General features: G+C 41.9%; 1 protein-coding gene across 3 annotated transcripts in view; it reads right to left on the minus strand.

Moving 5' to 3' along the window:
* Positions 1–26,323, minus strand: part of MCTP1 (multiple C2 and transmembrane domain containing 1) — a 3,303,831-nt gene that overhangs the window by 1,036,757 nt on the left and 2,240,751 nt on the right. For all 3 annotated transcript variants that reach the window (XM_069627643.1, XM_069627644.1, XM_069627642.1), the window contains 3 exons: positions 16,501–16,603; positions 16,041–16,142; positions 15,429–15,503 (listed from right to left, as the gene is read on the minus strand). In XM_069627643.1, coding sequence (XP_069483744.1) covers positions 15,429–15,503; positions 16,041–16,142; positions 16,501–16,603 — 280 coding nt within the window. The remainder of the gene's footprint in view (positions 1–15,428; positions 15,504–16,040; positions 16,143–16,500; positions 16,604–26,323) is intronic.

Consider the following 26,323-nt stretch of genomic DNA (forward strand, 5'->3'; position numbering starts at 1 on the left):
TTAGACACATATGTGTAAAAAACAAAGTTTACAGAGAAAAGAACACAAGAAAAAAACAACTTAGAACTGTCACATATAACTTTAGTAGTATGATATTGACTGTAATATCATACTCCTAAACCCTACAGTAGTATTTGGAACAAATACAATACACATATGCTTTTAACCCTCACTCAATTCAACTGTAATGCTAACAACCTTTTTTCACTTTTTCACCATTATAAGCCAAATAAGGCTCATATGTGAAAGTTCTAAGTTGTTTTTTCTTGTGTTCTTTTCTCTGTAAACTTTGTTTTTTACACATAAGTGTCTAACTCTATGAATAAATTGAATTTAGCTTCAAAACATTCCCCCCCCCTTTTTGTGACCATCATTAGCTAGTCCTCAAATTCGAGCTTCCTGCCTATCTGGACCTACCTACCAAATAAGGTTGACCTGGAGTAGCTGTTGACTTCACCCCCTCCTCTCTTGCCAGTACGCCTTTTGGAGTCAAGCCCCCCATTAACAAAAAAGAAGGCCCTCCTCGTCCCCTTTTCTATCTAAGTGGTTATGGTCCTTACTAGGGACACTTAGTTAGGTGTTGAAATGACCGATGTTTATTGATAGATTAATATGTTTTGAAAGATGTCATTTTTTATGGCATTAAGTGTATGATTGTTAAAAATCAGATGCTGAGAGAAGCGCTGGTTTTAATTGATATGTTGCAAGGTAAGTGAACCCCTAGTTATCTAGCCAAGGAAGATGTACATTTTGAAAAAGTGGTTGTTTATGTTAGAAGAGGGATGTGTAGTTGAGCCTTGTTGTGAATATATTGCCTTTGTATTAGAGGTGGCACCCAGTTTTTGAATATGAGAAAGCTGGGGGGCCTCATTGAGAAACCGTATAAGGATTGCATAAGTCATTTCCCATTTTTAGGGGGTTGTTTGGTTGTTTAATGGGGTAATGCTGGATGCTTTATTATTGGGCACACATTGAGAAGCACCCCTAAGTTGTTGATTTTGTATTAAGCAAGTAGCCACCCCTTGTTGAGGAGGGATGGGATACTTAGAAAGGACATGGGTGCTGGGGCAAGTATGGATCAATTATATAGATGAGAAGGAAAGAGAATGTTTTATTAAGCAGTTTCAGTGCACTAGGGGAGAAAATAAAGGACAGATTGCTAAATGGAAGCAAAAGAGGAGTGCTGTGGGTGACCATATTAGCGAGAATAATGATAATTAAGAGACAGAAAAGCAGCATGGGATATGTATTGCAATATACAGTAGAGGCATGGGGTGTTATGCATGGAAGTTTAAGCTAGATGCACTAAAACATTTGAGCACATTGGAGGGGCGCAAAGAAGGGGAACAATGTTTCCCTCACCATACATTATGTCTATGCAATATGGGGGCATTTGTAGAAGAAATTAAAAAGAATTGTGTCCAGGATCACAAATTGAAAAAAGTGTAGCTGAGAGTTAAAATGTAATTATGAGTGCAAATTCCAGTAAAAAGTAGGTTAGTGTATTAATGTATGACATTAAAGTAAGCACAGTAAATATGTATGGGGAATTGCAAGGATAGGTGAGAGAAAAAACTGTGGCAGTATTTCAACGCAGTTTATGTCACAGACTGTTTGAAGTAGGTACAGAGAACGCTTGGGAAACAAGTGGGAGTGAAAGCAAAGTCATGGGCAAAGATACAGTTGACTATCATGCATTATTGCAGGCTGCTGAAAGGGGAGACTAACAAGAAGAGCAATGCTGAGAAAAACTCGAGAAAGCGAAGTTTGTTCAAAAAGAAAGTGTCAAAATATGCCATAGGAGAGGCAATACTGACGAGTGGAGGAGAGCTGGGAATGCAGCAACCTATGGGTGCATGTTAGGGAGAATTCTCATTTATGGCTAATTTGCCTCACCCAGTGAATGCCCCAGCAGCTTTTCTGGACTTCTGGAGTTTCTTTTTTTCCACTTGTTAAGAGTGTGAGCTTTCCCCCCACTCTTACCTGAGTTTTGCCATGTGTATTTCTATGTTTTTGGGATTGTGGACTCTGAAGTACACCACTTCAGTAGCCCCCTTCTTTTTGTGTGTCACACAGCACCTTCAGTGCTGTGGCACAGGGTTATCTTTGAGACTCCCCCGACTCCATTTCTGAGGCTGACTACAGTCCGACACAAAATTGTAAAGTTGCCATTAACTTTACTTATTCAATCTACCACAGATCCAGTAAACCCCATCTTCCATGGAGTACTGGAAAGGGTTAATTTGTATCCCTTTTTATCTGTACTTCCTAGAGCATTGTTTCGCTCTTTTAACATTTAGACTTGGCTGGTGGCAGTGGTATCTACCCTAACTTTTCTACCGCGATTATATTAGATAAACGTGGTATTGTTCTTGGCTATTATATTAGCCTCGAACATAAACCCGCTTGACCAAATCGTCTTTCTTTTGGCTCCGGTTGGGTTTATTCGCCATTTCTTTTTGTTAAAGTCCTTCTTGTGTTTTACTTTGCGCGGCAAACTAGGTTCGCCTTCTTTGTTCACCGTCTTTTGGTGAGCTGCTGCTCAGAAGCCCTCCACCAGGTGCCTGGGTGTCTGGGTGGGCTGAATGTGAGGGAGGGGTGTAGTCACCCCCTGCACAGGGTATCCTAGAAAACCCAAGTCACACTTTGCCATGATTGGCTGAGATGGTTGTCCAGGCTGGACAACCCCCCTGCTGGGTAATTGACAGCCAGGCTGTGTGAATGGGGGTTTTGCGCATAAAAGGAAGGTCTCGTGGGCTATAAGTCAGAGAGTCGCCACTGGAACTACAAGGAACCGAAGAGAAGTGGAGAGAACAATGGCTGCTGCAACTATCCTGTCCCGGTGAAGCCCTGCTGCAGTCCTGAGCTATCTACCCTTCGACGACTAAGATAAGATCCAGTCTGTAGTCTTCTTCCCTTGAGCATGCTGGGGATAACCAGCTCATCTTCTTCAGCCAGAGGTCACCTTCGTGGTCGAAATCACTGCACGCTGCTGTAGTGGTCCGGATAGCCACCTGAAGAGCCTCTCCTGTTTTTAAGGAGCGCACATTTTATTCTTTGTTGCTGCTGCTGCCTTCATCCCTGTGTGGTGCAGACCCCCTTCAGACGTCCTCCTTCACGACGAAGCTCCAGGAATTGTGGGTCTGCGGGAAACCATCAGGAACAACTGCCAGGGCACCAGCTGCACCAATGGAAGAAGGTACTGTGTCCTGCTTGAGGAAACTGGGTGAACCCCTTTTACTTCATCTTCAAGGCTTGCCCTTGTTTTCCCTCCTTCTTATAACTTTTGCTTCCGAACATTGACACTATCGAAGTACTTTTGGCTACGTTGAATCGTGAATTGTCTGACTGTGTGATCTTCGGCAACAGGCCCCCGGTGCCACTTTACCCTGGCTCCGGCCCTTTGACTTTTGAACTCCTGCCTCTGAGTGTTTCTTGATTCTGTGGTTTTTGTGTAAGTTTAATAGAAGTGTTGTGTTTATAACAAATGGTTTAAAAATAAATGTACTTATATTTTTCTACCTGAAACCTTGAGTCAGTGTTTGCTTGAGTTACAGTAATTGTGGTCCCTTTGTGTAATCTCTGCTACTGCTCATATACTCTTGAGATAAGCCTGGCTGCTCCACCACTGCTGCCACTCTGACATAGTGGTACAGGCTTGTACCAAAGGTAAAACTTATATTGCCACCTGTAGTCTTAATTGTGTGTAGTGGTCCCTAAGAGCACTGCACAGGATTCTGCCTAACCGTGTATCACAGATGAATAATCAGCGACAGACAGATCAATGAGGAGGTTGGTCCATGCAGAGACGCTGAGGAATGGGTTTTAGAAGAAAGGGTGGTTTTCAAAATAATCAAAACAGTTTTCAGAATATGCAGGATGATAATCAGAATATGTAAGGAGGGCAAATTAGAAAAGCCCCTCTTGTGTGTTGGGCATGTTTCATGAAGGGCCACATCACGCACATGTGTGGAAGCCAAGGAGATGCACAAGGTGGATAATTCTCGAGAGGGGCACAGCTTATCCTCCAGTATATAGCTCACAAGCTAGGGAAAGGATTTGGCCAGAATCAGAGATTGTCTCAGACATAAGCTCTGAGAGTGCAACAGATACAGAAGCTAGAGCAAGTGTAAAACGGATTCACTACAGGGGCAAGTGCAGTGAGTCCCCATGAAGATTCAGTGATGTGTGAACACAGGATAGGTATTGACACCCAGGATAGGAGGTGCCACTATGGTAGGGGGAAATCCTTTCACAGGAACAGGGGTATGCATGCACCCACAATAAGGCAGCTCACAGGGCGACTTGATGTGCTCAGAATTATTGGTGGCACTAAGCCCCAAGGAGATAAGGGTTAATGTGGCAGTTGGAGGAAAATATCTTTGCTCTATTGGTAGACAATGGGACTGCATGTCCATGAATACAGGCAGAAAGGTGTTAGATGATGGGAATTATCAGAAGATTAAGGGTTTTTTGGAATTATAAATTGAGTTTCTTTTTGTTGATGAATCATCAGTCTTTATAGGAGAGTGTGTTATGACTGATCTTTGTTGTATTTGTGACAGGCACTAGTTAAATATTTTTGGGTAGGGATTGGATGACAAAACTTAACATGATGATTTTATTTATTTTGATCAAGGGATAGTGTGTTCCACTTTTAGGATACACCATTTGAACGTGTGTGAATTTGTGTTGGCATGCACAGAGCAAGTGGTTCTGCAAGGTGTTTTAGTAGAGCCAGAGGTCTTTTGTATCATGTGATGAGCATTGTGTTAAACATGACTATTTGCCCTAGTGGAGAAAATGGTGAGAACAGTTGATGAATTCTTGTTCAGACCACGGATACCTATGGATAAAGAGGGGGGACAGATAATCCCTCTAGCATAAGAAGCAGCCATGACTGCAAAAGAAAATGGCAATGTTCAAGGGGATGGAAAATAAGAGTGGGCCATGGAGGACAGTGATAGTTCTCAAGGAAGGGTCTAGGTTGATTGACATCACTGATAACGACATATTTAAACAAGACCCAATGGATGATGAAGTGGTGTTTTTAGGAGCATCACACACTGAAAGAGGAAAAGGAAATCTCATAAACACATGACAAATGATGGAGCAGAACTCCACATAAATTCAGGAAAGCTTGGAGAAGAGAGTGCCAAGTGTCCTGTGGACCGTAGGCCCTTAAGACATGGGTCTATTAAAATGAATAGGGGAACAAAAATAAAGATATGCACAGGTAAGGGATTATAATATGAAACATATGGAGGTTTGTGTTGTAACTAAACTAATTAATATAGGCTGATTATAAATAGATAGGGATAAAAGCATACAAGTGAGAAGCTCAAATCAAAAATCTGACGTCAAATTTAGTGAAATAAATGTTTTAAAAATGAATGAATGATTGGATATTAAAGCAGCAAGAAGCATGCATGGATAAAATATCCAGATTTGCAAAACAAAGAGCACAATTGAGGATGCTGGCTATAATTGAATAGTGTAGTGTAGTGTACTTTAAATAAAGGAGACAATGTGATTAATGAAGGGCCAAAGGGGTATGGTTGGCCAAGATAATTTTGATTATATAAGAGAGTTTTTTTTATAGAACAAGACCAAAGAACATGTGGGAGTAAGTAACATTATTTTGAATGTATATGATGATGATGGTGATTTATGGTCTACAGATGAAACATATTGTCCTTTCTTGAGCACAGGAGGAGTGTCTATATGGCCTTAGCAAGAAATAGCAAATATAATGGGAGAAAATATTATATCGCGACAGAGGTAAGTGCTAGTGGACAAGTAGGGATAGAAGAGGAAAGTACCGGTTCACACCCAAAGTTTGTGAACCCATTGTTGATCATTATTAGGAGTAAGAGGACCCAAGTGAGTACAGAAAAAAGGCATTAAGGGATACAGTCTTTCAAATAAATAGTATGTTCCCAAGATAGGCACAAACCGGTGTGAGTATAGAATAGCATGTATATGCAAGTATGGCCATCTCTAACAACAAGGACAGAAAAGACTTCAGATAAAAGGTAGAGTAACCTTTTTGAAATTCTGGTAATTGGACAGATGCCAAAAGGGTAGATTTGGCAAAAGTATAGGAATATTTAGAATAGGCAAAACGGTGTATTTTTTAAATGTCACATTCATATATATTTAATAGGAACAGTGCTGGGTTCCAAATAACAGGGGTAGGCTAGATTAGTGTAGCTGGAGCGGCAGGCGGCAAGCAGAGAGCAGCAAAATGTGTCAATTATGTCTCAACAGAACCAACGCACAGTAAAGGAAAGAAGAAGACACAGAAAAGAACGTTGAGCAAAACAGGAAGAAGACAAGTACAGGCCTGAGTGCTACTGCTACACTAATTAATAAACTATTTTAATGTGCACCAACGATCCAGAAAAGGTGAGCCTGTAGTTAAATGGGCTGAGAGTGTCAAGAAATGATCTTAGCAAAATATTTTTTATTGAAAGGAGAAGAGCAAAAATTTACCCTGAGGAAATAATTAATTGCTTTGTCAGCTAAAATATGGCTGTAACTCTATTTCGGTTTTCTACAGAAAGCAAGAACCCACACCCGCGTTGTCTTCTTCAGCTATGGATGCGCAAAGAAGACAGAAGAGGGACCATTACATTGACATCCTTTTATTTTAAATGTTTTTGAATTTGTTATATTGTCTGTTTGTCGTTTCTTATTTTTATGATAAAGGAAGAGACCAAAAATGACTCTTTGGTCTGAGAATGCCGACCTTAGGGGACAAGTGTTTCCTTTAAAAAGATATGTCATTTTTCGAAGAAAAGAAAGCCTGTAAGAAAATAAGGGCCTTGCCAGACAAATGTGGATGTATTTATTGCACAAATTCAGATCATAAGCCAGGTTCTGATATCAGCCAGCATGTATTTAAATAAACGCGTGCAGTAAAAGCCACATGTAAACAGTTAAACGATTGGCTGGTGGATCCTCTCAAGGAATGATTTTCTTTTGATTCTCGTAGTGGCCGTAATTACCTCATGTGTATAGTTAGTTATAGTAAATTAGGTAATAGAGGTAGGATTCAGACAAAAGCAAACAAAGGTATTCTTTAGGGATATATACAGGTTTTGAATAGGAGAAAACAGTATGTTATTGTTGACTTTGTAGAAATGTTTTATAAAACCTCCCATGTTGAGACAGATCACCGAACTGAGGGGTGATTGGGACAGGGATGCATAGGTGCACTGAATATGGGGGAGGGTGAACGTTAGGTGTAGTTGTCCAGTATTGAATAGGTGTTTAAATACAGCACAGCTAGACCCCTCCCCCTCTTAAACTGAATGCAGAACATCTAATAAGTTGATCAATGGTTTCAGTATTGCAAAAATCAGAATGATAGTGCTTTTTAGGACAAAAAATACATAATAGGACAACATATATTCTTTAGGGTCAGAATGACCTAGGGGATGGAGGGTAACTCAGGTAGTACACGTACATCATGCATATCGAAAATCTAGTCTGAAAACTGAATAGGAAAAAAGTTATGCATAAAAGTAAAAATAATAAACTCATCATTTGGTAGCTGCACAGAGTATTCAGGCCAACGGTCAGGTATTTTCTAAAATGGATGCCGATAAGACAAAATTGTGGCAAAACCCTTGTTCATGCAAGATCATTAAGCAATTCTTTGGCAGTAATCCAGTAGCAGTTCATTGTCAGTTCACTGCAGCTGGTGTGTATATTTAGATTTTCTTGGCAGGAAAAGCATGGTATAGCATGGTATAGCCTGTCAAAAGGACACAGAGGATCTGATAAGGTCTGATCCTTTCCAGACATCAAAGGATTTATAATGAGTTTTCAGTTGAGTCTCACACAAGCTATCAGATTGTCAGTCAAATCATGTATGCCAAATTATGACATGTGGGCTTGGTGATTGACAAACAAGCCAGCCAACTGGAGGATGGGAGGACTCATATGTTAGATAAGAGAGCCAATTGAGAATGTATCCTGAATTTGCATGAAATTATGAGGTAATTGAAATTTGCCTATACAAACCCAGTGATTTTGGGAGCTCGTTGCTGTTGTTTCCTGGTGTCCTGCATTTCCACAAATCTGCACATTGACCATTGAGCAAGGAGCAGGAGCGTAAGCAAAGGTTGTTGGTTCCAGGCTGCCCTCCTCACACAGCCCTTGAGAAGATTGTGTACAACAAAACTCTTTCAAGAGACATGAGGGGACTCTCCGAGTTCTGCCACACTGGAGATTCGGATGTGCTCCATAATATGTGCCTAAAGTATAGGCTTAATGTTTGGATTTTGGAATAGACGGTATGAGGGCCAGAACAAGACTTGCTGTACTTGCACAGAATGAGAATGTTGGAAGGGAACAAGCAAAAACTGCAGGCATTTTCGGAATGCCTTTGTTACAAGGGGTTTACAAAAAAAAGCTAACAGTGGGTGGCAAAGCCAATCTTCCAGCAGATGGATTTTGAATTTGTGAAAGATCTGACATTGAATGTGCTGGCCATGCAAATGCATGGAATTGAGCCAGATTTTGTTTCCACGGTCCAGTTTATACCCCAGAACATTGCAAAAGAGGTTTGCCTTCCCAGACTTGAACTTGTTGAAAGGTTGACTTCGAAATTCAAATAATGTGTGGCTCTATTCACAAAGCTTAACAAAGCCAGTTTCAAGCTTTTGCACAGTGTTTGGAAACTGTATTCATTGTACAATAAATGGAATAGTATGTCACTTGAGATGTAATTGTTAAATAATGTATTTTTAATTAATTACTCTTTGTGAAGTAATGTCACTAGATCGACCTTAACATTTCTATTTTTCTTTGAATTTTGTATTTATTACCATCACTTTAATTGATTTATATTAAAACAATAAATGTCAGTCTGATTATTTCAAGTATGTGACTCAAATCAAATCAAATGTAGAAGCGACTGTTGAGCTTAAAAACAACATTTACCAGGAGCTACTAATATAATGCTATAAACTAGCTCCTTGTTCCCTAGTGGTAGCTCCTGGTGACCAGTTACTACTGAATACCCAGACACTGCTTGTAATTCCTGTGTATACAATCCTAATTTTGAGCCCTGTTTGAAATTAACTCACAATAGTTGAAGAATCTAAGAAGAAAATTGGAGCAGCAGACATACAGAATCTCACTGTCGCCAGAGCTCTGGTCCTCTCCAGGCTGGACTACTGCAACAGCCTCTTCCCCAATCTGCCTACGTCCTCCCTTCACCCCTTCAAATAATCCAGAATAGGACTGCAAGACTTATCCTTGGCCTCAAGCCCAGGGGCTGCATCTCTCAAACCCACAAATATCTCCACTGGCTACCTGTGGCTACGAGGATCAAGTGAAAAGTAAGCAAGGTTTTGCGTCTGTTGTGGATGTGTGTGTTTATGTTCCTGGTTCTGCGCTAGATAACGTTATGACATTGGTGATGACAGGCTATGTTTGGCTACGCTGCCCACTAATGTCATTAAAATAGGTGGAGCTCATTGTGAGCATCTAGTGATTTCCACATTAGGGGCAGGTGATCTGAATTAGTGCCGTGAGGGCACTTGAACTTAGGGCGATGGATCAACGGATAAGATTTGCACAGTATGGCGGTACCCGATCTGTCATTTTTGCAAGTGTTAAAGTGCGAAAAACTCGGGTAAATTGCATTGGAATTTTTTTTAAGAACGATCGATGTATGGTCTAAAATACATGCTTGATCGGATGGGCCAATAACATTTCTGACCAAACCACCCCTTTAATTTGAGGAAACCTATTCAAAATTCAAAGTGCCCACTTTTAAGCCACGTCTCAGTGGGTGAGGTCAAACAGCAAGTTTCACAAGGAAGAGAAACTGTGCAAATGTGCAAGCATGCTTTACTGCAGAACTTCCAACATCAATTGGTGCAAAAATTGAGGCATCAGCAAGAACACCAAATGACCCAAATTTTGTTTAGTGAACCAGGCATGTTAAAGTCATGAATGACTTAACACAAAGAATGGCAGCAGCATCAATGGCCAGTACATCACTGCATGTGTTGAAAGCTTTGAGAGAAGTGTGGGCACAGCCTTACCAGGAGGAGGGGAATATGTGGGATACCTCTATCAGTGTCTCGGGCATCCTGATTGCAGTCTAATCATCAGGAAACAGACAGCAGACCATCAGCCACACAGATGACTGATGCCTGTCTTCTGGACACCTCACCAGTGAGAAGGGATGATGACCTGTTACAGTACTGATACAGAAAGCGGTCCATCTGTCCAGCACCACTTTTGCGAGTTGCTGTAAAATCTCTAAACTGTCCCCTTGCAAGTATGCAGTCTAAGAGTGTTTTTTAGTGCAGCCTGGGCTATTGTATCTAACTGGAGGAGAAGACTTGCAGTGCAGCATGTTGAACAGTTGCACATTTATAAAAATGAACAGTCACTTCACTGCAGAAGACTATAGGACATCTACTCATAGCAAACACACCAGCTTGGAAGATGATGATGATGATTGTCATCCAGTATATGTCAGACACTGAAATGTGGAGCTGGGTTGTTTTCGGGTATGTGTGGTTGGAAAATGGGTAGCTGTAGTAGTGACTGTGACTGAGTATCCCTGCCCATTTGCTGACTTAAACATTCCATTCCATTGGCTGCATTGAAAGTAATTTTTTCAAATCCTGATCACACACTTGTCAAACGTTTTCATGTTCTATGGGGCATGGCCACCCCTTAATGAACCCAGGAATGTTTACAAGATCCACCCAGCCAATAAGGTGCTCAGGTATTTTCACAGGTTGCAGCCACCCACTACATTTACACAGAACGCAGCTGTCCACTAAGGCCCTCTGGTATTTTCACTGGGTGCAGCTGCTCCTTATGGTTTTAGGGATCGTTCACAGGGTGTACTAGGGTTCCCAGGCTCTCCCACAGATCAATGCATGACATTATGCAGCTCTTCAACAAACTGCTGCCAATCTCCCATGTGGAGGAGGTCTGCAGTAAGGCCAGACCCTTCCCATGATGGCCGTATTACTTGCCCACTGCAAAATGTTCTATAGGAGGAAAGGGTGGTTGAGCACTATAAGACTACTCAAGCTGCCCACTGCTACTACATGGTCAACCTCCCAAGTGACAACCAGGTCCCTGAAATGAATGCAGTAGGTCCCCCTATGCCGCATGGTTTTTTCAGGTGGTCTGATACAAAGATGAGAGCTGTCGGTGGTGGCACACCACTCCCAACTACTTGAAGAGGGGGCACCAGCAAAAGCGGCCTGCCTCTGGCCACAGATGCCAGTGCCACTGCTGTTGATTGGGCAGGCAGGATGGGTGTGAGGCTTGGCCACGCTGCACCCCAATAATAGGCTTTCCTATGATCCTCCTCCTCATCAATGCTGGAGGGATCAGTGGTGGTGGCTGCATGATCGCTAGCCTCTGAGGAAACATGTGCATGGTACACCCTCCTGTGCCACTGGCACATGTAGTTCCCCATTGCCGTGATCCCTGGGTGTGGCTCCCCTCGCAATACTTCCCACAGCCCTCCACCATGTAGAAGACCTCATGTTCCTTTTCCCTGATGGTATTTATTTGTAGCAGTAGCGAGTCCCACACCCAGGTCCCTGTGGAAAGTGTGGAGTAGGATTGAGGTCACTGCTCCCTGAGGCTCCTCCTCAATTTCCCCTTATGCTACGGTCGGGAGAGGCTCCTCCATCATCACCTTTTCCTGTACCTGCCCTTCCTTCTCCCCTCAGGTGGGTCCACCTCCTGATGTGGGCGCTCTGCAGATTGGAAAACAACTTGCATCTCTATGCCCCAAATGAAACAACTCCTCCAAGGTGCTTGCTGCCGCCACCCCCTTCTCCCACATGAAAGAAATGCCTGCCTTCTTCTTCATTGCCTGATTGTGGTCATCCACATGAGGCCTTCCCTCCCCTGCATCTGTGTTTATCTCTGCTGGGGACACCTGTGAAGACCCTGCCTCCACTCCCAGGCCCGAGGCCTCTCGAATGCCTTCGCCTCCCCTATTGAATCGGAGGGTTAGAAGTGCTCCGTAGCCCAAGATGGGAACCTGCATTCACAAAGTACATGATGCCCCCGTCCTCATCAAACAAGAGGACAATGCCGCTCCTGCTCTACCTCCCCACAAGCCTTCTTCCCCTTGCCCCGCAGCATGGCAGATGGTGCACCATTGCAACTGCCACAAAGGCCAAAACCAGTGTATGTGTGAACCCGAGAATCCAAAAGTGTATGAGAATCAGCACAACCCCAAATGGACAAACAAGGAGCAAAACATGGAACAAACAAAACAATCATACAACTACAACCTAAAATTACAACTTAGAATCTACAATCTACAACTACAGTCTACAACTACTACAATACAATACAATAAAACAGTACATGATAAAAAAAAAACACAGAGGGGAAAGTGTTGTTTGTGTTTTTTGTATTTTCAGCCAAACAAAGAGGTGTGTGGAACTTTCTTTTGGCTTTCTAAATATTGTAAATGGAACACAAAAGGGAAAGCTACTAAAGGGAAAGGCTATTTTTTGCTTTTTTGTATAAATGGGAACACAAGACAGTAACACACACAGATCAAACATTTGATCAAAGGGGAACAGAGACATGATTTAAAAAAAACAGACTAAATTAGAAGATATTACACAAAGCACCAACAAGAAACAGAAAACACTCCTCAAACTCTTCAAAAGACTTATCAACTCTCTCCAAAAACACCACCCACCCTGTGCCTTGCGTAGCACCTTTCCTCACAAACTTGCAAAACCCACAAAGGGACGGGAAGTGAGTGGGGCCTTAAAAAGTAGGCCAAACTTCCTTTTGGAGATGGATATCCTTTTATAGGCTTCACAAACTTGACAATTCACCTGAGAGGGTCCTATTACGCTATACAAACCTTTTGATTAAACCCCGTTATTCATCGCGAGATCCACAGCTCCAGAATGAGCGAAGAATCCCCACGCAAGACCCGCAAACCGCCACAAATTCATTGGACATTCATCAACGTCCAAAAAACTCTCCTATTATCTCCGTAGGTATCAATCCGTTCTAAAAGATTTATCCACTACCACAGGTCCTTTTTGAAAAGTTTCTTCCAGGCCTACTTGTATGTGTGGCTGTTCATTGAGTATGTTTAGTTGCAAGCAAAATGTGTACCGAGATCTGTCTACATAATCTCTGACCCCGGGGAAAGATAGATACTCTTTGTTGAGAAACCCCTTTCAGCAGAGGTAGCAACATTTCAAAGTACATTCATTAGAAAAGAAAATCACCTCCTTTGGACCGCCTAAGTGTTCCCACATCACATTGGAATGCATTATGGATCTGTAATTCAGGATTTACACAATGAACCAACCATGTTGACTTCCATACTGTGCTTACTTAACAAAGCACCTCTCTTTTTTATAGAATTCCTTCACGCTGGCCCCACCTTACTATTCTGCAGGAAGAGCTGTAAATTCTATTACCTTGCATTAAATGTGTGATGGAATAAAGTTGTGTGATGGATGGATGTGACTGCAGTGGAAATACAGAAACTTCACTAGTGTTCAGTTTTAGGTACAGACCCATAATAATCTGTTTTCTGTGAAACATGTTTTTTATGTCCCACATGGAACAGCAATGATTATTGTGTATTTCATAGGTTGCGACTGTCATGCCTAGATGACGCAGGTGTTGTGCATACAGAAGATCTTGCACACTTGATGGAGCGGGTACAACAATATGCCACCACGTACCAGTGACTCTTTATCTGTCCTGCTGGTGCCAATCACAGTTCTTTGTTTAGAATGCGAGAGCATTTTCTGCACACCTAGTCCGTCTAGGAAATACCCTGCCCATGGAAACCCAGCCTCTTGAGGGCGTCTGGGCTTCATGAAGGCCCCAGAGACATGGCTATTTGTGCAGTAAGGGTCTAGTTACCGTGCAGGCTGTGCAGCTATTTCGATCGTCATACAGTGTAACTGCACTTAGAAATGGTCTGTAACACGTAAAACAACAAACATAAACAATAAACTTTAGCCACCTGAAAGTCTAGAAATGTAAATGAATGCGTCCTAGCTCACTAGCCATTCAGGTAATGGGTAATCAATATGTCTAGTCAGTAAGAGAAGGGGCAAGACTAGTCGGATGGCACACTGTATCAGCTAAAGCCACACATGATTTGACTGCCAGAGTCTTTGTTTGTTGGTCTGTTGGAGAGTCTGGCAGCATCTCAGTTTGCCAAGATGATATCGTCTGTATGTGGAGCACACCTAACCCTCACAGGCCAGTCAGTTGCTGACACCTATTGTCGGTGTGTACTCCCAGTACTATGTTCTTTGAAAGTGCGATTGCAATATTCTATGGCTGGCAATTCTCTGATATCGCCAGCCACACATCAGCGCCAAAGACTTAATTTTAATAGTGGATGGAAACTCTTTCCTCTGTGTGATATCTACCGACATATTCAATAGGAATTTCGCCTCACTTCACTACACCCGAGACAGTGCTAATTATTTGATTTAGGATAGGAACATAGATTTGAAATGCATTTGGAAATTCTGACATTGAGGAAAGCATGTACTTCCAGGAATGCATTCTCCTACATAATTCTGCATAATTCCATGGATTTGGAACGCTCTTCCACTGCCAGTGCGCCTTTGGCCTCAAGGAGCTGAACAAGTATACTTTTCCTGAAAATGGCCCACTATTTAATCATTTTAAGAACTGTTGTCTCCAGCTGCTTACTTGCTTTATTGCATGTTACAGTTGTTTTTATACGTGTTTATGTTTGATTCGCCAAACGTTTTCGGGCAGGGTTCAGTATTAAAATACACATTAATAAAAAATGTGCGGTTTTGAAGTTATGCTCTTTTCTTTTCATAAGTACAGTTTGTAATAAGCTATATACTGTAACTCCCACCTTCCTAGCGCTCATCGATCAAAGAGCAAGGCACACTCCAGAGCAGCCTGCATGGCAGCGAGTATAATGCACACACACATTTAAGATATTTGGGTGTCATACTGCAGTATTTCGAATGCGATGCATTTATGATTTCGCCCTGGCGTTACCAAGACAGTGCCGATTTTCAAATCCAAATTTAAATTCAAAGAGTGGGTATTACGGAGGGCTCAACTTGTACCCGGTGAGCATCTGTCCACACAGCAAAAGAGACAGAACAATTAGTGCTCAAGGGAGGCCCGGGCTGGGAAAACAGCTTTAACGCAGGTCAGAATTGAGATGCTTTGAAAGAGCTGCTTGGGTTATCCTCCTTTCACACCACCTGCCTTTGCTGTTCCTGACTGCAGACAGGACTCACAGAGCTCCCTTGTGAGAAACATTCAAAATAACAAGGATGGCAATAGTATTTTTGTAACTTCGTGCTGACGTAGCCAGAGTCTTGTTTCAACTATGGGAGGTTTGCCAACCTATGAGGATATTTCTGGCTGTTTACCTGTTTAGAAAGCCTTGGTTCATCTTCGATGTATTTCTGTTCCTTTGGTACAAGTGTTCCCAGACTGGCTTTCACCTGCAATTCAAAATGGCGGCCCTGTTATGGACGGCAATTGTAAACATTGTATTTTTACTGCAATATTTATTTAACGGCGTTTAGTTGAAGTTATAAAAAAAAATCGTCCCAATACTTAGTTTACTGAAATACTGATAACATATACCATTTTAACAGCTTACAATGTTTACAAAGCATATTATTATTTTGCTAGTGTAACATGAATACTGGATTGAAACCGTTTAAATTATGTTGAACAATGTGTAACATTACAAACAATATATTTGAGAGAAAATATATATTTTTAATTTCTAAAAAAATCTTTGCCATTGTCAGAGCTGTTTTTTTACTATAACTGCAAATATTGCAAACGGTTAAACCATCACATAAGCAAGGAACTGCGTGCGCCATGCAGAGGCTGGAGAGTATTATCCCGTGCACATCAAGATTACCACAAAACGAGGCTCTGGCAGAAATTCTCTACAAACCATGAACAAAGGCTTTCACGAAACTGGGCTCTTTAGCAGTACAAAGGCAAAAGCGAAAGTTGGGACTTACGGCATTGAAAACCACGTCTATTTCCAGATAGATGACCCCCTTTGTTGGCCCTGTCAGCTGCTTGTTTTTCAAGACGTAGGCTTTCTGTTCACCATTTTGAATCTGCGGGAAAAAAGACATGACAGCCGTCTGTCTTGTGGTCTCTGCTGAATACACTCCCTCCACGACCTATGACCCCCAGCTGCTGAAACTGACAGAGAGCCCAAAACAACTGTGGCAATTCTGACAAGTACCTGTTCATTACCCGGGCCAAATCTGTCAGGAAAAATTAACTATCCTGGGATTCGGCATGGCCACGCACCTCGGTATGCTAAAAGAAGTTTGCGTTGTTATTATTACAAACCGCGCTTGAGCAATGACAGGCGCAGAGCTGCGGTTTTTTTTGGGAGAGGGAGAGGCCCAGGGTGGGTGGGGGGGTGCAAGGAAGGGTGCAGCATCGTGTCAGGTGAATGCCACTCACAGACAGCAAGGGTATGGCAACTTTGCCCAGGAAGTCAGCGGTCCGGTCCCGGTCTTCGTCATAAACTGTCACTTCAAGAAGGCTGTGGATATCTTTAATATTGCTATAAGAGGGAAAGAAAAGGAAAGGCTATTGAAAATGCACCACCCACTGCAAAACAAAGGCAAAATAAGCCAGACACACAACAGTCTATAAGTAAGTATTCCTATGTGGCTATATAACAGATAACATACATTCCCATAAAATCCGTACCGACATAGTCTCCCTGTATCACATTAAAAGGACATCTTTTTCACCCCAGAATGTGGGCATGCACATTGTGACTGTGGCGCTCCCACGATTCCTAGCAAAATTGGCGAGTAGCGCCGGAATCCACAGCAATTGTCACTTGAAGCTTTAATGCATGGTAAAACGCATGGTATTATAGTTGAGTTCTTGTTCAACATTTTGCATTTTGCCACGGGAGACTGGAAATGAATGCCCCAGAGAAGGGAAGCAACCTGCGGCAAGCATCATTGTGTATCTGCACCATATAACACTTAATCAAACTATTTAACAACATGCAGAACTCCTGCGGAGATCGAACTCTGAAATGTTACTTATTTGATAGTATTTGCAGTTATTAGAAATATAGAAATCAAAAGGCCATGGCGTGCAAGAAATTCATACATAGGAGTGCATAGCAAAGGAAGCATTCAGGGTGAGGACTTTTGCAGCAGATGAGTATGAGCGGTGATGGCAGCGTTGGGACTAGCGCGAGGGCTGCGCAAACTATCAGGGATAATAATCCAGACCACCCAAATTGTGGGTAGTTTGAGATTCTGAAAAGATTTTTAAAGTTTCTTGAAATTTGTCCTGTAATGGTTTATTGAGAAGCCACCCTCAATACGTGGAGTTCCTTCCCTCCCCACTTAAGTGGTTATGCAACAAACTGTTTAACAGGTTCTTTTTTTTAGCCCTATCTCAGACACATGTCATGCCTATTGGAACCCTCTTCCCTGACCTAACAATGAGCCAAGAACCAGGCCAGTGTATGGGAAATATATTGGTATTTATTTAAATTAAAAGTAATAGAAATTAGCACGAAAAGGTAAAAATATCGCTTTATCCATGGCACAACACAATTAACTTCTCTCAGCATAAACAAATCACAATAGTGAGTTAAAAAGACCACCACCCCAATTCTTCCCTTTCTGTAAATTTCACTTCACAAAATAATTTCACTGATCAATAAAGAAGACACTTAGATACTGATTCATGGAATTATTTGTGCCAAAAAACGGGTATTTGTGCGCCATTCTGCCCGCAAATCCCTGTTTAACAAATGGGATTTTCAGGCAGAATGGCACACAAATTCCCATTTTTCGGCGCAAATAATTCCTTGAATCAACCCCTTACGTAATGTTGTACAATTTTGATTTTCCTCCAGGCTAAAAAGGCTAGCAGTAGGATTTCAACATTGGTTCAAATACATATGGCAATTATGATTTCACCCACATTTTATGGTTTAAAATAAACACAGGGTGATTTAGCAGTTGGTTTTTCAGACCCCCCTGGCTTTGGTCTAGGTTGGGAAGTCAGACAGAAAAATTGTAATGCTTTGGAGAATTTTGGATTTTAGACCCCTCTTACTGAAAGGTCTGTGTTGGGGAAGCTGGATAAAAAGGTTGGACTGATTTAAGAACAAAGACACCCCAATTCCTTAAAGAAGTCGGGGTCAGATTGACAACAAGGATTACCCAATTAATTTATAGGCTATAGTTTTCAGTGCACACTGGGAAGTGAGCTTTGTTAATTTCAAATTTTAACAAAATTCACCCCGTAGTGTCTGCCAAAAGGGGAATTAATTAAATGAATAATTCATATTTTTGGTTACATAGGCCAAGGATCTGCACGGTTTTGCCCCCCACCCAATATAAAGGGAAAGGATTAAAGGCAAGCAAACTCCCCCACCTTTTGGTTTCCCAGGACTCAGTTCTTCTTACATAGCAAGCCTCTGTTTAAGGGTCTGGAAAGCCAGCTGCATCTCAGGATACTCTGGAAAGATAGAGCAGGGGTCTGGTCACTCCACTCTCAAAGATGGTCACCCGCTCTCCACCATAGGACCCAGACAGCTTTGTGCCCTTCCTAGAGATAGACAGCTCCACCCAGATGCACTCTCAGCAATCTCCTGCCGTGTCTCCCTACAGCTGTCAGATGATAAGTTTCAGCCTTCCTGTCGGTCTGTCTCTCCTCTCTGACTGTCCCCGTGTGTCTCCTTTTTTTTTCTCTTGTCCTAATGCAGACCCCCTTATATAGCAGCGATGACACCTCAATTCTACAATCTTGGGTAAGTACCCTGCAATAATCCTTGCCACTAGGATTGGACAGTTACCCATCTCAATCCTCCAAACCCAGCCTCCAAGTCAGGATTGGTTTAGGGGACTGCAGCAACATATGGCATTTCCCATTTGTAATCGCCACTTTGTTCTCCTTTCAACTTTTTGGCAAAAACTAGTTATGTATCACAACTTCATAATTTTACTAGCAACTGCCAGACTAAACATATTTTCTGTTTCCGCTAATTATGGTGAATTAGATAAGCCGACCACCAAATCTGTATCATGTAGCACGCCATTGTGGCACCTTTCTGCCGTTTCCATAAAAAGCACAACAGTTATGAATATGTAAGTTATTAAGCATACACCTAATTTCAATTTCCACCCGCTCACCAACTCTCACATTTGGAACATGTTCAGATCAGCCAGAAACCTAGTTTAACTGGCCCTTACAGTTCCCAGAGTCATAGGAAGATGAATTTTATATACCCATAATCGGCTGTAAATTACATAAAACATGGTACATAGATGAAATCCATCCGCCTTATGATGGCTGAGAAAAAGGCCTAACTGATAATAGTCCTTTTAAGTACATTGTGAATGTTCATGTGGAACAAATGGTCCTGCCTCCTGCCTTCCGGCCATTTGTTTTCCCTGGGTCAGCCTGTGCCTTTATCAGTCTCCTTTGTGTTGGAAGCTTGTGCTTTGAAGTGGGTGCCCCCATTTTCACACATATTAGTCGTGCTCCTGCCAAGGGTGACTTTTCTTGAAGTGCATGCTTTCAGAGCCAGCAGGTCTGGAGAACACTGAATTCTTACACCTTCAGAAGGACATTTTGTTGCGGTTGGTTATCAGATGTGTCGATGTGACATCCAGCCTGAGAGTCAGAGTTTTACTTTATGAGGTTTTGCCCACAGCCAGCAAAAGGGTCTGCCTCGGGCTGACATTTGCCATGAAGGCAAAGTGGCTCTTCAAATGTCACTGGAGTTTTGTGGGTGAAACATAATATACATTGCTCGTTGTCAACCCACAGATCATGTTTTGTTTTCCTGACATTTTTCTGTGAGAAGTGATATATATTTTTCTCACTTTTACTTTTCAAACCGTTTCTATTTGCACATACAAGTGCAGGCCGTTTTTGTTTTCAATGTGTAAAAATCCTGTTTTCCATTTGACAGGGATCTTTGATTACTCCTTCTTTTGTAAATTAAAATGCTGCTTATCCATTGGTAATGACAGGCCCCTTTCCACATGGCTCTTTAATTCTACTTGAAAAAAAACAACAAAGTCTAGGCCATTTTTGTTTCAGTGTTTAAAATGCTTGCCATTTATGTGAAAGGGACTTCTATTTGGGGGCTTTAAAAGCACCCCACAGACCAGAAAGATCATAGGTAAACATTTAGGGCCCTCAAAGGGGCCATCCACACCAGGGTCCTATAACGTTACAAGTTACATTTCTTTTCTAATTCCAGAGGTTCTTGTGCATAATATTGAAAAGAAAGTTGAACCCATCTATAGGTCCTCATGAGAGGGGGCAGTGGTGGCCATGGGGAGCAGTCAAGAGGGCATGTGGGTGTTTTGGGATAGTACGGGTTAGGATGGGCTGTTCTGTCACCCTAAAATTGACCTGCTTTCATTTGCAAGTCATCAAACAATTGGATCAGTCACCTGCAAATATTTGCAGCTCCCTCTGGGTGAAGGTCACCTTGCCCTATTCGGGATCCGTGCAGGAGCTGCAGATTTATTCATGCAATATTGGCGCTTTCAGTTCCTGAACTGGGCCTGGGAAAATCAGTGTTCAGCACATCAGACTGAGGATGATGGTTCATGGGTCTGCTTATTTACACATATGGAGCATAAAACTGAAAAAAAGATCTATCTTCGAAAACAACACAGTAATTAAAGTTTGGTTCTCTTTGCTTTTCGAGGCTTGTGAAGTATTCAACAAGTTGAAGAAAAGGCCAGTGGATGTCATGAGGAGGGGAAATAATGTTAGCATGCATTTGAACAAGGAGGGAATGTCACATAACTCCAACAAATGTGCATGATGTATCAAAAGTGATGTACGGTCACACAAGGGCCGAGTATTTCAGGACTTTAAAATATCAGCTACAATCTAAGAAAGCTGCCACCACCAAGGCCTTTGTTATGAGTAAGATTGAAATAGCAATACAAGGTTGCCTGAGGTATTTATCACATGAAGTATTCCACAAAAATGCCACGTGCAGTAAACACAGCCACTTTATGAGGTGAAATATCACAACAAAATTCCTTTACTTTTTACCATCATCCAAAGAGTGGAGGTAACATTGTAAATCTCACTGGATGTTTCAAAAATAATTTCCTGTAGTGAAGGGATGTGCAAATCAATCTCTTCACTTCAAAAAATTCGAAATCTGCAAGGTGCAAAAAATTAGGCATCTCTGATGTCCCCCTTTCAACTCCATTAACGTTGCATTAACATGAAGATCCACATGTGTGTTATAAAAAAACAAGAGAGAAGCCTCTTTACTGCTCCTTTGACTCAAGCACACAATTGAGGAATTGGTCCTCGTGTTTGTTTAGGAAGACTGCTTTTCCACATTTTCTTTTGTTTGAGAGGAAGAACATCTTATTTTCTGCAGCAAGTGCCATCCACAGGAATGGCCCTGAAGATGGACAATTGTCCAAAATGCATTGGCTCAATTGTAAAGTCCCTGACCACAATTTGACATGAATAAAACTGTGCAAATTAAAGGAATTGAACTACTTTTCTGATGTGTAACTATTTAGAACACTTTTGTTTGTCATATGTAGCTCATTATACAGAAGTGGGAGTATCCCCCACTGTGCGCAACCAATTTCCATCCGCATAACAAGGGTGGATATGGGTGATCAATAAATAAAAATAAATAGATTATGGATTTTAGGAAATGCCACATGCAGTATTTCCGAAAATCTGACTCAGTTACCACTGGTATGGTGTTGGACTCATAAGAATGCATGGGTCCTACCATTACCTCAAGTGGTGATGGTAATGATCCCGTCTGGTAATAGCAGGTCAAAGTTCACCTAACATGTACCCATGGCCTTTTTAACAAATAGAAACTCCTTGGTCTGCAGCTTATTCCTTGTTTATTCATTGATCATGTTTTCGAGTCTTTATGCAGCTTCACCGATTTCACTGTATGTCCTCCCCTCTGCCCTCTCTTTGGTAACTCCGCCACACCCACTTAGGCGCTATGTATGTCTGCCATTTGTCCCACTTAAAGCAAAGACCTTAAATCCATTCTTCAGTCAGTCAACTGCTTATTTACCCAACTGGTGCTCTTCGCTTCCATCCTCCCTGCTATGGAACCACAGACCTTTGCCCTTAAACAAACAGCTCTAAACGAAGTCCTCGACCACATTCAACTACCCTCATTCTCTCCTAGTCCATTCCTTGAAAAAACCCTTGAGAGGATCATTTTCAGTTTATTCACCAGTTGAATTTTCCCTAAACCCTAAACAACCCTCTTAAATCTAGGTTTGCAAAAATGCACTGCACCATAAAAGCCCTCAGACAGGTCTCCACAGTTATTTCCCATCACAAAAGCCTCATATTTACCCATATTCTGCTTCATCATTCAGCCACCTTTGAAAACACAGAATCCTAAAACTGTTTAGGCATCTCTGCTTCTTTTCTCTCCTGTATTTAATTCAACCTCTTTAACTGACCCTACTCAATCTTGTGCTGCTTCATGAACTCTTTAACTAGCAAGCACTTGTGTGAGCTTTCCCAGGGTTTTATTCTTGACCTACACCTTTCTCTCTAGGCACAGTCCTTTGGTGACATGATCTTTTCCTTCAGCTTCTTCTATTGCATCTTTCCTAATTACACGTACATTTTCTACATGCAGTATCTTGTTTTAGATTGGTAACATACATGAAAAGTACCATTAAAATAGCTGAAAATAATTCATACAAAATGATGAGGGGTATGGACCTCAGGTGGAAGCCAGGTATATCTGCATGTTTATTTGGATAGTATTTTGTACTCCTTTCCTGATGAAAGATGTTTATATAGATCATAGCTGAAACCAGTTGAAGAGGTGAGATGCTTGATAGTTTTGTGCCCAGTCCTTTCAAGTTGATGTTTTATGAATTACTAATGGCTCGAAGTGTTGCCATCTCATAAAAATCTTGATTAGGGACACAACAGTTGCTAATATTTTACATTTTTGTCTTATTATTTCACAAATTGTCTTTATAGTTTTGTACTGCCCTGTCTTACAAATTTTCATTTTTATTGTGCATTTGTAGAATGAATTCGGATAGATATGTACACTAATGTACCTGGAACTTTCAGATAGTTGGCACACCACCACACAATTCTAGGGACATTTCCTAATTCTTTGAGGTTGAGATTTAGCTATTTTCTTCATTTCAGATGTCGTTTTAGTCTTAATGAGGAATCCTTTCATTTTGTGTGAACATAATATGTGAATAAATAGGCCCCTATGCATTATGACGCCCCATTTGGGAAATACTTCCTCTACACCTGCAGGTTCTTGTTTTATACTTATTTGAATATTTTGCTCAGGTGTACTGTCTTTTGGAACCTATGTCCACATTTCTGATACTAATGCTGAAGTATGAATGGCAAAAGATGGCAGATTCTTTTTTGGCAAAATGTTTATTGGGATCATTACTTTTATGGAAATGTCTTTCTCAAATGTAACTTTTTAATTTCCTCTTTCTGAATAATTTTGTTTTTGTATTGAATGCATTTATTGCAGTAATATCTCTTGAATAATTAATTATGGATTTTATTTTGTTTCACTCCTTTTTTAATTTCTATACCCTTCTTTAAATACTTTATTATGTATTGTTTGCTGGGTGGGTGGATTTTGTAACTTTTTAAACTTCTCCCATGTTTTCCTTAATATTTAAAACGTCACTCATGATTTAGCAATGGATGATATATTTGAGGACAGTGGTTTTACAAAAAGATATTTCCCAACTGCATTTTTTGTGAATTAGAAAGTGATTTTGACATTTCACGTCGGCAAATGAAATCCCACTTCCTTTATAGACGCATCAATAGGTCATTGTGGACCCTATGCAACATCAAAATATGTGATTAAGATGGTTTGGCATTGCCATGACATATGCTAGATGAATATCCTGACATCTGCGTCATTTACCATAGAGCGTGGAGAGCAATCACAAGAATGAAGATAACCCCAGCATACTGCTCAGGGAATCTTGATTCTATTAAAAACAAGGAGGCAAGCATTATGCTTCAACTTCTTTAGTACCACTCTTCAGCAGTTTCAACTTACGAAGCAGAAAAAATGAGAAAATGTCTCCTTCAGAACTCATTTTCCTTTTTTATTCTTTCTAGTACTATATTTCTCTCTGCCACTTGTAGTCCATCTCAGAATTAGCCCAGTCCATATGTCACTTCCTGTCTCCTAACTCCTCCTCTTCTTTGGATGCTCTGAACTGATCCATCGCTGTAACTTGACTCCAACGAAAGTCCAAACTCAACAACAGACTTTCAACTGCCTTGGAGCTGCTGCAAACTCTCTGCTCTCTCGCTGCTCACGCCAACCTGTGCTTTCTGACGCTCAGTTTGCCTTCTGGTCATCTCTGCGAAACCATACAAGTCAAACTGTTATGGTGGTGTCCATCTACTGTCTGACACGTGATAATGCACATTCATTTCAACAATGCATATCGTACATGTTTGGGTGGGAAATTAATGCTCGCCTCCTTATCTTTAATAGAATCAAGACTCCCTGCGCAGTATGCAGGGGTAATCTTCATTCTATGTCAAGAAAGGAGGCGAGCATTATTCTTCTTTAATGTTTCCCATTACGGTCATCGCCATCTTTTCAATTGGCTTAAAGTAAAAGGTCTAAAACGTGCTATCGCTGGCCTAGTCTGCCGCTTGCATGATGTCCTGCTGTGTAACTCCTGCTACTAAAGCCTTTGAGGCCATCACCCTGCTTACTGAATGCGCCAGAACCTATTCAGATCAATACCTGCTAGATGCATAACTTCCCTTACCCATCTGGAGATGGTGGCTGTCGCTACTGTGTGGACCGGCTTCCTAGGCGCTATCAAAAGCTGTGTAATGCCTGCTGGCCTAAACTCGGCTCTCCTACTCTCATACTCTCTGATGAATGCTGCCACGCATCATTTTGGATGGTCTGGCAAGCATGGATACAAGATCGATGTGGAGTTTGTTTTTGTCTTTCTCGCTAGGGTAAAGGCCATCCTTCAGGGCCGAAGGTCTTTTTGTTCACTTCTAGCGCTCTGATATCCGCTACTCTCCTGCACAAAACCAGACATAGAAGCATTGCTAACTTTGATAGCTGCTTCAAAGATAGACACTTGTTTGTCGGCCAGCTAGCCAGCAGACGCAACACTCTCGCTACCTCCCATAATTGTACGTATCTTGGTTCAGGTGGAACCTTAAAAGGTGCCCTTTAATGAGCCTCACTACCGTTGGGTTCTCCCCTATTGGAATCCCTTCTATGAGGATGTGCCCTGCTGATATTGCTGACCTATGCACTCCTAAGGACCTGAAAGCTTTACCATCTTGCAGATGGGATGCTAGGAAGTTTAGGACGGATACTATAGGGGCAGAAATGGGATGAAAATGTTTCCTTTTGCGCCAGGCTGACCATTTGCTCCAAACCACGTCGTAGCTCCACTGAGTGGATGGGGCCAAGGACCCAGCAATGAGCTTCGCACCCTCCTTCGAAATGCCCGACAGTGCCCAACGTCTCCTGATATTCTGCACGCTATCAATGGGAGAGTCCCTTTCACTCTCAGAGGATGATACGACCCAGCTGGGTCAGTGAGCAGGGGTTCTCCGTCTGGGAGAACCTATAGGAAGTCCACGGATAACTCCATCAGGGTGGGGAACCGCATTTTCGCCAGTACTCTGCTCATCATCACGCAGGGGGGGAAAACATAGTATAGTTTCCCTCTCCAATCTTGTGGAAAAGCATTGGATCCTAGGGCAGCTGGATCTAACTTCCAGCTGAAATAATTGTCTTTCTGTGCGTTCAGTCGCAACACAAATAGTTCTATGTGTATTGGCCCCCGTAATTGTACCAGCTGCTGTGATACTTCTCGCTCTAGGTCTGCTACCACATTGAGAGTGCAAAAAGTTCTTCACTAGTTCTTCTAGGAGTCTGGATCCGGTCCCCCCTAGGTGATTGGTATATTTCGCCGCTGAGATGTTGTCCATATTCAATAGAATGCACAAATTCACTCTCCCTTTTGTAAAAGCTTTGATCGCGAAGGATCCTGCTAGTAGTTCCAGACAGTTTATGTGGAGTTGCAGCTCTTCTGCGCTCCATGTCCCTCCTGTTTCTAGCACACCGCAACATGCTCCCCATCCGATCCTGTTGGCGTTTGATTGTATAACTGGATCTGGTCGGTCTCCGAAGATGGCTCGCCCATTCCGGGCGTCTGTATTCTTCAACCACCATTCCAGCTCTGTGATGGATTCTTGGTCTAACGGCACT

This window comes from Ambystoma mexicanum, chromosome 6p, assembly GCF_040938575.1.
Source record: "Ambystoma mexicanum isolate Mex_15411 chromosome 6p, UKY_AmexF1_1, whole genome shotgun sequence".
In the NCBI taxonomy this organism is placed as follows: domain Eukaryota; kingdom Metazoa; phylum Chordata; class Amphibia; order Caudata; family Ambystomatidae; genus Ambystoma; species Ambystoma mexicanum.